This window comes from Halichondria panicea, chromosome 10 (assembly GCF_963675165.1).
Source record: "Halichondria panicea chromosome 10, odHalPani1.1, whole genome shotgun sequence".
In the NCBI taxonomy this organism is placed as follows: domain Eukaryota; kingdom Metazoa; phylum Porifera; class Demospongiae; order Suberitida; family Halichondriidae; genus Halichondria; species Halichondria panicea.
The window spans coordinates 3,176,538-3,188,532 of record NC_087386.1 but is presented as its reverse complement, the minus strand read 5'-3'; the positions used below and the strand labels follow the sequence as shown (position 1 = coordinate 3,188,532).

General features: G+C 41.3%; 1 protein-coding gene and 1 long non-coding RNA gene across 2 annotated transcripts; one reads left to right on the top strand and one right to left on the bottom strand.

The window, feature by feature from the left end:
* The first annotated feature begins 968 nt into the window (after positions 1-968).
* LOC135342460 (uncharacterized) lies at positions 969-3,183 on the top strand. Its single transcript, XR_010396885.1, has 3 exons — positions 969-1,651; positions 1,699-1,863; positions 1,927-3,183. It is a non-coding gene; the product is annotated as an uncharacterized LOC135342460 (long non-coding RNA).
* A 1,792-nt stretch (positions 3,184-4,975) lies between these two features.
* LOC135342459 (neurogenic locus protein delta-like) lies at positions 4,976-6,773 on the bottom strand. The gene is made up of 5 exons (XM_064539191.1): positions 6,525-6,773; positions 6,126-6,461; positions 5,484-6,069; positions 5,294-5,407; positions 4,976-5,227 (listed from the first exon to the last, which is right to left on the bottom strand). Exons 1-5 carry the CDS (start codon positions 6,564-6,566, stop codon positions 5,115-5,117), a joined length of 1,191 nt encoding a protein of 396 aa, XP_064395261.1. The 5' UTR covers positions 6,567-6,773; the 3' UTR covers positions 4,976-5,114.
* Between the last annotated feature and the right edge of the window lie 5,222 nt (positions 6,774-11,995).

Below are 11,995 nucleotides of genomic sequence, written 5' to 3'. Positions count from 1 at the left end.
AAGAAGCAGCTAGACAGAGACATGTACCTAGCCTTGAGAATTGGGAGGCGTGGCTCAACTAGTTAGCCCAGCCCAGATGAATTGTTACCGTGGGTACTGAACAACCGTAGAAGTACAGCTACCCCTAGCTAGACTCGCAAGCCACTCCCTTTTCTCTGATTGGACGGGGGCGGGAGAAAAGGGACTGGTGACTGTGGGCTACAGCTTGTGTAAATCAGGAATGCTATTAAATATTAATGTCACGTGCAGATTATCCAATTTATTCTGATGCGTCAAAAGCTAAAGACACACAGAAGACAAGTATACAGATCTATCTAGCCAGCCTTTTGATTTTATAGATCCTTGTACCAGTGTCTGTTGTGCCACAACTTGTGGATTAGCATGGAACAGCTGATGAACGTAGAAATCTTGGCAGTCCTTTGAACCGAGGAGTGGCAGGGATTTAAGACAGCTTGTACAAGTCTGACTACTCTCAATTCAACTGCTGCCGTCTGCCATTATCTGTCTTGTATTGTACAGGTTATTAAAAGCTTTAGGCAACCAATGACTTTCGGCTGCCAGTTCTCATCACGTAAAACTAAAACAAGCTAATCTCTGCTGGTGTCTTAGATGACTATATCCTAGCTGAATGCCTGATGATGTTATTACTCCATCATCTTCTCTTTTCTAGCACTAGCATCCATTCTTAAACTGTTGCTAAGAAGCCCGCGATCACTTTTGCAGGCTACGCAATTCTACTTAACCTCACGCAATTTTTGGATCACGTGGAAAAATCAATGAATAATCTCTACCCAAATTCTGGTAGAGACACAAAATGTGTCCCAGAGTCACCAGTCCCTTTTCTCCCGCCCCCGTCCAATCAGAGAAAAGGGAGTGGCTTGCGAGTCTAACCCCTAGCCTCGATCCCAGGCCGATCCGTCTCTAATTGAACGCTAGGTCGCCTCCTTGGCCTGGTATTGATTGTATCTGGGCGTGTATCTGGGCGTGCTCTTATTGGCTCCACCTCGCTCAGGTATTCGCTAAAAAAGAGCGAATTCCTGAGCGACTTAACACTAATGGTGTATGTATGAGCACCTACTCCGTAAAAGTAATTGTAATCTCATGAATAGCTCCGTAAAGCTAGCTAGCTATACTACTATGGCAATTTCAACGTCTTTGATATCCAAGAAGCATTAGCATATGTACTGTCTTGTGTGAAGCAAGAAGGACTGATCCTCAAGGAACAGCAGGTCCGTGCTCTCAAGCTCCTGTCAGAAGGAAGGGACGTTTTTGTGTGGTTCCCAACTGGGTATGGCAAGTCTCTGTGCTATCAATTGCTACCCTTCTTGATGGACTACAAGCTTGGTAGGACTAAGGGTCCTCTTGTCGCCAGAAGTGTAGTCTTGTCATCTCTCCCCTTGTGTCTCTCATGATTGACCAGGTCAGGAGTCTGAACACTAGAGGTGTTTCCCATCCTCAGTAGTAATAAGGGAATCGACAGAAGTCTTGTTGCCACTAACAAAGATGTGTCGGATGGAAAGTACCGTCTGCTGTTCACTGCCCCAGAGGCTGTTGTTGAAGACTATCGTTGGAGGATGCTATTACTAGAGCCTCCACTCAATTCCTCTTTAGTGGCAATAGCTGTGGACGAAGCACACTGTGTTTACAAGTGGTAAGTTATTAATAACTCCCGTTGTGATTATTATGTATGTTCTGTAGGAGCTCTGACTTTCGTCCTGCCTATGCACACCTAGGTGAGCTTAGAGCATTTGCCCCTCCTGGTGCTCCAATGTTGGCTGCAAACTGGATAGTTTCTGACCTACCCTCTAGCTCCACAGCGATTGCAGATGATGTCGAGGCACTGGCATTATGTGGACCATCAATGTGAGCTAAAAAAATAATTTTATTTACAACACTATCACATTAAAAATTTCCTACTTTGTGCAGGAGTAAAAGCAAGCCTTTTTCCTCGAACCCCGATGGTACTCCTCTTTGCTGATGGACGCGAGCTCACAGTAAAAGGAGATGCGTCGGAACCACTCGTGTCCTTAGTCCTTTTCTTAGGGGCTGATCTTACTGGACTACTAGGGAGCTGCTCTTTGGACACTTGTTTCTGGTAGCTACGTCTGGCCAGGAGCCTGAACACCTCTATGGACTCTATCTTCTTGATACAAGAAAGACAGACAATCTTTGACAGGCCATCTGAATCACTAACAGGCAGATCCAATGCAAGACTGAGCCTCCCTGGAATATCTTCTTTGAGAGCCTTACTGCTGAACAAATGTTTATATCTTCTGTTTTGTATGGCACCAGTGCTGCAACATAACCTACAAAGAACAAACTTAGAAGCCATCATTAATTTTATTCAATTTTCATTTCACATGGACTTAATAATAATAACGAAGTCACGCCCAGATACAATCAATACCAGGCCGAGGAGGCGACCTAGCGTTCAATTAGAGACGGATCGGCCTGGGATCGAGGCTAAGCTACCCCTGGCTTTACTGAATTAACTAGCTGTGTCTGCTGTCTAGTTGGACCAGATTTAGCTAGATAATGGGGTAGAGAATAGTTGAGCGGTGCTGTGTGTAGCTTGAACTGTACTGGCTGGCAAGAATCTAGTAAGCACCCTATGCACTGATAACTCGTCAGAATGGAGGGTATGTTCTAGGGATCTGGACAGCTGTACATCCAAAGGAGCCAGGGAGTGACAATCATCTTCTCCCAGTCTCTGACACGCTAAACAAAAGGAGCTAGAACTGGGAGTCCCAGCTAGAATTGCTAGCCGGATCTAGACTAATAGAATGACATGGAGGCGTGGTGAGGCCGGATCCACACTAATTGATCGACCTAAAGACGCTCCTGTTCCAGACTTTCACGAATGGTAAGGAAAGGGGTACAGTAGAACCTCGATTATCCGGACACCTTGGTTCCAGAAGCAGGCTGGATAAGTGAATATGCCGGATAATCGAATAGATAAACCACGCCTTGATCCACCCACTTTATTGATAAACAGCAGTGCCACATGGTTGTCTGCGCATGCGCAGAAGATAAGCAGGCATGTCTCCATGGTAACAGCTGCAACGCGCATGCGCGTTTGAGGGACACGCCCATTTTCTGATCTGATAACAAGAAAACTGCCAAGCCGGATAATCGAGGTTCCGGATAATCGAGGGCCGGATAATCGAGGTTCTACTGTATAGAGCCCCGTTTACACTTAGCTTCGCTTTGAAAGCGCTTCCTGTCAAACGCGCTAGATCGACTTGCAAATCGCTTGCGCTGATGTGGTTTGAAGCCGGTTTCCAAGACGATTGAGAAATAAGAGACGTGTGTAAACGCTCAAACCGCTTTGAAGGAAGCAGATAAAACCACCAAATAACAATTTCCTGTTGAATTATAATGGCTACATGGACTGTCGATATAGTTGACCATTTTGCATGCTGAGCTGCTCCCATATCTGAAAAAGACGTCTTGTCGGTCTGCTCAGTGCTTTAATTTGAGTGACCTTGAAGTCAGGGCTCTACTTGCTATTTGGAGTGACAGCAGGATTCAGGAGGAGCTAGATGGTGCTGTGCGTAACAAATCAGTGTATGAAAAAATTGCAAAAAAATTGCAAAAACAAGGACACACCAGGAATTGGAAACAGTGCCGTTCTAAAGTTAAAAACCTTAAAACAAGCTACAAAGAAGTCAAAGATCACAATAACAAAACTGGCAATGGAAGGAAACAGTGCAAATTTTACAAAGAGTTGGACTGCATTCTTGGGCATAGGCCAGCTTCCACACCCGTCACTCTCTTAGATTCAGGAAACTTGGTCACTGAAGCCGCCCTAGACACTGACTCCGACCCTGACCCTGAAGAAGCAAACGGTAAATTTCATTGTTTGAAAAAAATTGTATACGTACCTTACCCTACAATCATTTTGTGCAGATGGAAGTCAGATTCACCAGGGCCAGGGCACTCCGGCCAAAAAACTCCTGAGAATGAAACAAGTATAACGTTAATAATCGTCACATTAAATAAACAAACTATTGTTTTTGGTTATTATTTAACACACATGCACACATTCATTAAGCAGCTGAGCCACCAAAAAAAAGGGCAAAAAAAGAAAGCAAGTCGGAGAAGATGATGGAAAAAACAGTGAGTTTATTTCTTAAATATCATAAGGACTCAGAAGAGAAGAATGATAAAAGAGAAGAAGAAAGGTGGACGAAAGAAATGGAATTGGATGAAAAACGAAGGAAGGCAGACCAGGAGCATGAATACAGAATGATGCAATTAGTCATGCAGCAGCGAGACCCACCACCACAAAACTACCCGTCATCGTACAACTTTGTCAACGACACTACATTTTAGCTAGCAAGTTTAACAACCTATACCAACATAACTCATTATAGTCGACAAGAAACCATAGTATTACACAATCATATTCATACAGCAGTCAGTCATTGATTAATTACTGTACATTTAATAAATATTTATTTTAAGTTTGCCATGGTAACTCTATTGCTGAGAAAAGTACATCATTAAAGCTTTTTGTACATCTTTGCCACTATTAGTTACTGTTGAAGACGAAGGTAAGCTGGGGCTGTTTAGAGTAGAGTCAGTTTCATCTTGTATCCAATCCCATCATGGAAAGTCCGAAAGGACATTGAAGCACTGCTTGTGACTTAGCTCTATTGCTGTGTGCTCAGATGCATGCACATATAAACTAGACTAGTGAACATCACACAAGGCAAGAAAAGCCTGCACAGACCTGCTTCTTTTTGAACTGCTTCATGATTGAGTTGGTTTCTTCAGCTGAGAGTTGCACTTGGAATGATTTTAGGGGGATCGCACGTGGGTGCTGTTGTATGCTCTTGTATCCAATTCTGCCAACGAGAAACACATCTCCTTAGATCTATTAGTCTGCTACAGACACAAGTCACAAGTACACACTTGTACCTGACATCAAATTAATATCCAGAGGCAATTGATTGCGCCAGTGAAAACAAGATCATCGGAAATGTGTAAAGATAATTATATCAAAGTCATTGCCTCATGCATGTTGACATCATTATAGATATCACTAGTCTGCAGCTTCATGCATGCTCGACAACAGTTGCATAGCTAACATTCACATTTATCATGAGTTTCTAGTTGTTCTCTTCCACACTCTCGTATATAGGTTGAGGCTGGGCCATCTCACACACACCGTACACCATGTTGTTATTACATGGTATGTCAATCTCAGCTGTTCCTCCACTAACTGCAGAGAAAGCAAGATATTGTACAGCACACACACACAAACACACACACACAGATATAAACCTACTGGCGTATTTAGAAGACTCTTGCTTATTCTTGACGATAATCACTATGACAATGACTAGGACTGCAATCAGCACAATGCCTACCAGTCCTCCCACCACTTCACCAGCTATAGCAGCTGAAGCATGCAGAGCATTCAGCATAAAATTAATTATAACAATCCTCCCCCTTGCTGGAGAATTCAAAGTATTTACCTTGTATCTCCACACTGCACATCTCTCCAGTGAAGCCAGACATACATCCACAACGGAATGAGTTAACACCATCCACACACACACCATTTCCACTGCAGTTCCTACTTTCACAATCATCAATGTTAGTCTCACAATCAGCACCGGTGTAGCCAGTATTGCAGACACAGGAGTAAGAGTTCAACTCATCCATACACTGTTCATTCTCGTTGCAGTCAATGTTCAAAACTTCACACTCATTGATCTCTGTTTCACAAAACTGTCCAGTGTATCCAGGGTTACACACACAGGTTTCCAATCCCTCACCGTCCACACAGTTGCCTTGATTACAGTCTATAGACTCGGACAAACACTCATTGAGATTCTCACACAACACTCCATAGTAGCTTTCTGCGCACTCTACTCTGAAAATTACGTTGAGATTACTATAGCCATGTATTCCAGGGTAGTTGAGCGGTGGACCAAAGGCAGCACCAGCAGTAACATTGAGGTGCTCTACAGACAGCCTCCACTGATCAACTAGTTGGTAAGATATACTACCATCTGTATTTGCATCCCGGTCATAGACTTCTACGTAGACCTGGGCACCCTGCAATAATAAGGTGATAAAAATGGCCTGTATTACATTACATTGATTACGTGTACCTGCCATGCTGTGGTGATGCCATTCAGTCTGAAGGGGTTGTCTAATCCCAGCCAGGTGGACCCAGTAAAGGCGATGGGAGCATCATTGAAGTTGATCTCTGGGGTCATCAGAAACTCACTTATGCAAGAACTGGTTCCATCCTCTGAATCACTGAGTGTCTTCACACAGAATGTGAATCTGTTGTCACATCTTCGATGAATAATACTGCACATATCGTTTTCGCGAACACCATCACAGCAGTCACTAGCACCACGGAAAACACCAGTGTTGGTAGGGTTATTGTAGTTGAAAATCCTCACAATGATAACATAGTCTCCATGCACACAGAACTGCAGCTATACAAAGCAAAGCATTGCACAATCATCTTGTTTTTATCTTATATCTTTCACTGAGCTCACCATTAGTAGGATAAAAAGTGATCCCTGCAATAGGATAGCCATAACAAGTACACACACTACACCTAGAGTTTAATATCTAGTTATTATTATTATTAGAAGTCAAATTCCTCCGCATATGCAAGTGCGCGAGGATCAGGAAGGGGACTGAGGGCGACTGATTGGTTGTTTCTCCATGTACATTGTACGTCATCTATATAGTAATATACATACCTTCTTAATGATGTCATAGTAGCTGGGTGTATAATAGCAGAGGTATAATAGCAGCATAGAAGTTAGCATCCTTCACTAGCCTGAAGAGCGGCCTGGAATTGAGGCTACATAGATCTAGTAGGTACCGTACGGTCCCAGGCCGATTTTTTTTTAATAGAACGAAGTTGAAAAATACTACATGTAGTAGGCAGAGCTAGTGTCGCTCCCTCCCACGTCTGCTCGCGAGACTAGTGCAGAGCCTGATAGGAGTTAGCCTCGAATCCAGGCCGATTAAAATACGTATTTTAATCGGCCTGGTCTCGAGGCTAGATAGGAGTTTGAGCTGTCTGCAGCTAGCTAGTTAAGAATAATAATCAGCACTGTCCGAACTTAAGCTTACCTTGTTTTTGTCCGACGATTGTTGCAGTAAGTCGCCGAATTCCGTCAGACATCAAAGTGCATCAGGTAAAAGGGCGTGTAACGCATAAATAAAACAAGACTGATTCAAACTAATTACACACACTATTAAACAGATGGCCATGGGCCTATTATCCAGCGAAAACTTGGATAGGCCAAGTCGCTTCCAGTTCAAGCAGTGATAACTTGAAAAAAATACCGAATTTTTCGATTTTCGTCAGAACGTACCGATCCCCGTTTTTGCCAAACTACACAGCTAGAGCTAACTGACACAAGCTGAGTACAATCTAGATAGAGTGCAGTACAGAGTGGCGCAATTCCCAGAATCAGGCGACCCTGCAAAGCGGAGCTACACTTGTTTCTTTGTGAGGGTTGTAAAGTGCTTAGTCAGCAATATTTTAGCTATAAACGCTAATATTAGCGCAGTATAGCTACAGGAGAATAGGAAATTAGCTTTAAAATGGTCTTTGACTCGTATCTGTATCTTTTGTAGTTTTGAAGATATCGGTGTCCGACTGGTATACTTTACTCTAGTGCTACCAGTGCTGCTGCTACCAGTGCTACCAGTGCTACTGCTGCTACTATGACTCGTACTGACCTGTATTTCTGTTAAACCTGCCTATTATTCTCATAATTGTTATAAATGTGCCTATTATGCCAGCTTAATTCTCACCAAAAAAATGTACCTTAAAATTATGCTAGCGCATAATCTACCAACCTCTACGTACAGTGCTATATAAACTTCAAGTAAATTAATAACAAGGCTCGCTTAATGTATATACAATAATATTTATACAGACAGTGGTTTGTGAGATGATAGTCTAGTACGAGGTGAATCGATTTAAGCCAGTAGCGATTCTCGAAGCTCATTGTTCTCAAAAATGTTCACATGCCTCTCCGTTGGAGCAGGGATGGTTTGAAATGAGATTGCTCTTTCAGGCCTTTCAATGATGTCTGTAGCCATTTGTAAATTGTCTGTTTCATCTTCAGCACGCTTCAGAAAGTTGCTCAGTTTGCTCTTCAGCTCAAAGCGATTAGCTATCCTAGAGATAACAATCCAGAGGAAAACAAGTAAAGCCACTGTAATAGAAACATTAGCTACAGCAGCCTGGTTCCCTCCAGTCAGTTGCACATGATATGTAGCAGCTGCAAATACTCCAAGATTTAGAATCAAAATAGCTTCAATTACTTCAAGATGGGCATTAGTGTATACACCACCAACAATCCATGACAATGTACACACCCCTAAACAGACAGTGGTTATGACAAGAAGATTGATGCTCGAGTCACCAAGAGCATTTAGGGCAAATGTCAAGAGGATTATGCAACGCAAAAATAGAAAAAGGCCTGTCCAATATCTTTGACTAGGTTTGTATGGGGCGTGGTATGCATCGATAAAAGGTTTAACTTTCAAAAAAGCAGGCAAAGATGAGATCCTCTGGCTTTTCATCATCAGTTGTGCGGAAATAAGAAGTAAAGTAAAAGGCAGAAGTAAGAATGTGGTAATGAGCACTGCAAAAGCAAACAATCCTATGTGTTGCCCCTGAAGATAGTTGACATTGCCATCGAAAAGCCAAACTCTAATTAACAGCTGATTAGGATATTCGACTGTAGCGTAAGAATATATAACTAGGATATTTCTCACAATTTTGGTGTAAGACAAGAAAATGACTGTCGCGAGGACAGCTACGGGATTTTTACCAAGCAATCTTGAAATTCTGATAGAGTAGTGGCTAACGATGATGATGAGAAAGACGATAGCCAAAAGGTAAAATGGAAACACAAATTGTAGCCATACCATAGAAAGCTGGTCCATACCATCGTAGAAACAGGTCTCAATCCCCAAATCGAGATTTAGCCAGGCTAAAAATATGGAGAAGCCTTTGAATGTACCATTGGGAACAAACAACGAATGGTTTGATGTGACGATATTGACATAAAATATTAGTCCATGAAGAAAACCTTCAGCCACTGTGAGTCGAAGGAGAAACAAACATACCACAAGCAATATTCCAGCCACAGAAAATGGAATCAGCAAAAACAAATAATAATCCGAGCACTTTGAGCACTTTGAAGTGCCAAGTAGTAAACTGGCATTTCCTTTACACCTGCCACATAGAATGCCAGATCTGTTGTAATTGCATTGGGTTTCTGGTGAAGTAAGGTCAACTCCTCTGGAAGGCCACTTGCAGTAAGTGAACGGGCAGTTTGGATATAAAATGAGACCACTGTAAGATCCATTGTCTGTATAGCTAGCTCCTATCCAGAAGTTTGTGCTTCGCTCAATAGTTTCACTATCAATGTCACAGGTATTGGTGTATTGAACAAGCCTTTGGTCACAGCTACAAATGTCAAATTTTAAATCGAATCCAAGTGGACAGTCTGTAAAATTTATCTGTATCGAGTGTGATCCATTCCCTTCATCTTTGCAAGGACCTTCAACGTACAAGATCACTGTTTCAGACTGTGATGAAGACCAAACGCGATAACTCACATTGGTACACATGTTATTGATAGTCTGCTGTGATCCTCCATCTCCAAGACGCTGACGCTGATGTCTATCAATATAGTCTGATTGTAGATAGCTTCTAATGACAGCTTCAACACTAGCATTCAGCTGGTCAAAAGCAGTTACACTTACAACAAATGTTTCACCTCGTCTTGCTCTAAGAGACGATTCTCTGATACTGCAGTTTGGCTGTCCATTTTGGCATAAGCAAAGTCGAAATGATTCCGAAGAAATTTTAGGTATTATGGAATTGTTCAATTCAATGTCAGATATATCCAAGAAAGCTTCCAATGGAGTGGAATTGTTGTTGACCACATTCAAAACTAAAACACACCGGTCGAGCATACCACCAAATAGTGCACTGCCTCTCAAGAAAGCAAGGTTATCTTTAAACTTTATTTTGTTTTGAATTCCATGGGCTTCAAAAAAGCACATTGGCCTTTCTGAGTAAAATTTTTGAATTGTTCTCTGGTTTGTACAATTTATATAACTGATCAAATCGTCAACATGGATTGCACCTCCTTTTTGTGCTTGATTCTTTTCAAAAACAAGACTTACTAGGTCTGGTTGAAGGATCAGGATAGACTGGTGATACAGGTTGATTGCACCACCTCTAAGTGCGGTGTTTTCTTTGAAAGTTATGTTTCCACTGAAAATGAGTTTGCTGCGAATTATAGATATTGCACCACCATCAGCAGTAGGTGATCTGTTTTTAATGAAAGTGCTATTACCTTGCAATTTCATTGTACTGGAAACAAGCGTTATAGCACCACCACTTACGGTTTTTGCAAAATTATTAGAAAACGTCACATTTCCAAAGAAAATACAGGTAGAAGAGAATGAGTAATATGAAGAGTCTAAGCAATTGTTGCTCTTCCAAAACCATTTTCCATAGGATGTGAAATTGCTATTTATTAACCCAAAACATGAATATGGACCAGAATTACCAAATGCTTCAAACCGTTGGAAGAAGTAAATGTCACTAAATGTCACTGCAATGATAAAAGGAAATAAGCCATCCACTTTGTGTGCAGTATTCTGGAAAATGTCAACTGTGCAGTTTAAATAGACATGACTGCTTGACACTGATAAAACTGAACTCTTTGACAATGTATTGTTCCTGATGACCAATGCACCCTCCATATACAATGTGGAGTTGTTTATGCCCAAACCAACCATCAAATCTGCTTCATTGTTCACTATACTGACATTACCATACATATTAGCTGATGAAAGTACAAAGATAAGGCCAGTGTTAGTACCAGAGTTGTTAAAAAAGGTCATCTCCCCATTAAGATAAAAGGAACACGTAATAACCACCAGAATAGTAGAAGCATCGTTAAAGCTTTCATGGTTGTTTGTAAAGTTTAATGTTCCTTGGTGCACTGAGATTATAGAGTTAATCATGAAGACCGTACCACTGTTGCCGAAATAGTTAAAACTTCCACCATCAATAAGACACAGATTACTTGAGTTGAAAGCCACTTTGGTAGGGCTGTGATTAGCACCTTCATTATTAGCCATGTGTATAGATCCTTGACGAGCTATCACAAAACTGTTAGACACTGCTACAAATAACAAATTTGCAAAATTGTTGTTAAAATGGATTTGTCCAGAACTTAAAATCAGCATCTGACTACCAATAAGTAAAACGAAAAATCTATTTACAACATTGTTTGAGTAAAATGTTAATTTTCCCATAATTGTCATATTACTGAAACTCAAGAAACAAGCAGTTTGGGAGTTCTTTTTGAAGACGCTTTCTCCATAAAATATCACAGTGGACCACAAAGCAGTGAACACATTGTATGGTGCTCGAGGAGCGTTGTTAGAATATGTGACACTATTGAAGGTGATAGTACTTTGAAAAGTCTCAAAAGCAGGAGCAGAACTATTGATGATTGAAATATTTGAAAGAAATGCAACCGTGTATTGTATCCAAATACCAGGCAAATAATAATTGTGGTCTGTTTGAGATCCACATGAAACAAATGATAGGCCTGTTATTTGTAGAAGAGAGATGCTAAAGAATCGAAAAGCAACATCACCCTTACAATGAATGAGTACATCTTCACTTGATTCAATCTGTTGAAAAGTTATATTATCGATATAAAATAGCGAAAAATTTGAATTCAGATAATGATTGCCGGGGTAGAAATGAAGAGTCAATGAAGACGGAGTAGTTGACTGGTTTCCCATTAGCCCAACAACATGGTTCAAGGTGTAACTACTAGATGATATTCCCAGATCAGGTTGAATGTAATACTCATCAATCAATGAAGTGTTGGTTGCACATAGACGATTAGCCAATACCAGAATCATCCAAGTAAACAACTGTCCCACATGTACACTGATC

What these genes read in the sequence shown, in the direction of transcription:
- LOC135342459 (XM_064539191.1), bottom strand. Translation starts at nt 6,566, where the DNA reads ATGGCTATCCTATTGCAGGGATCACTTTTTATCCTACTAATG. An exon ending in GCATCACCACAGCATGGCAG is followed by an intron (nt 6,070 to 6,125) that starts GTACACGTAATC and finishes TTATTATTGCAG; the next exon opens with GGTGCCCAGGTCTACGTAGA. An exon ending in AGAGTCTTCTAAATACGCCA is followed by an intron (nt 5,228 to 5,293) that starts GTAGGTTTATAT and finishes CTTTCTCTGCAG; the next exon opens with TTAGTGGAGGAACAGCTGAG.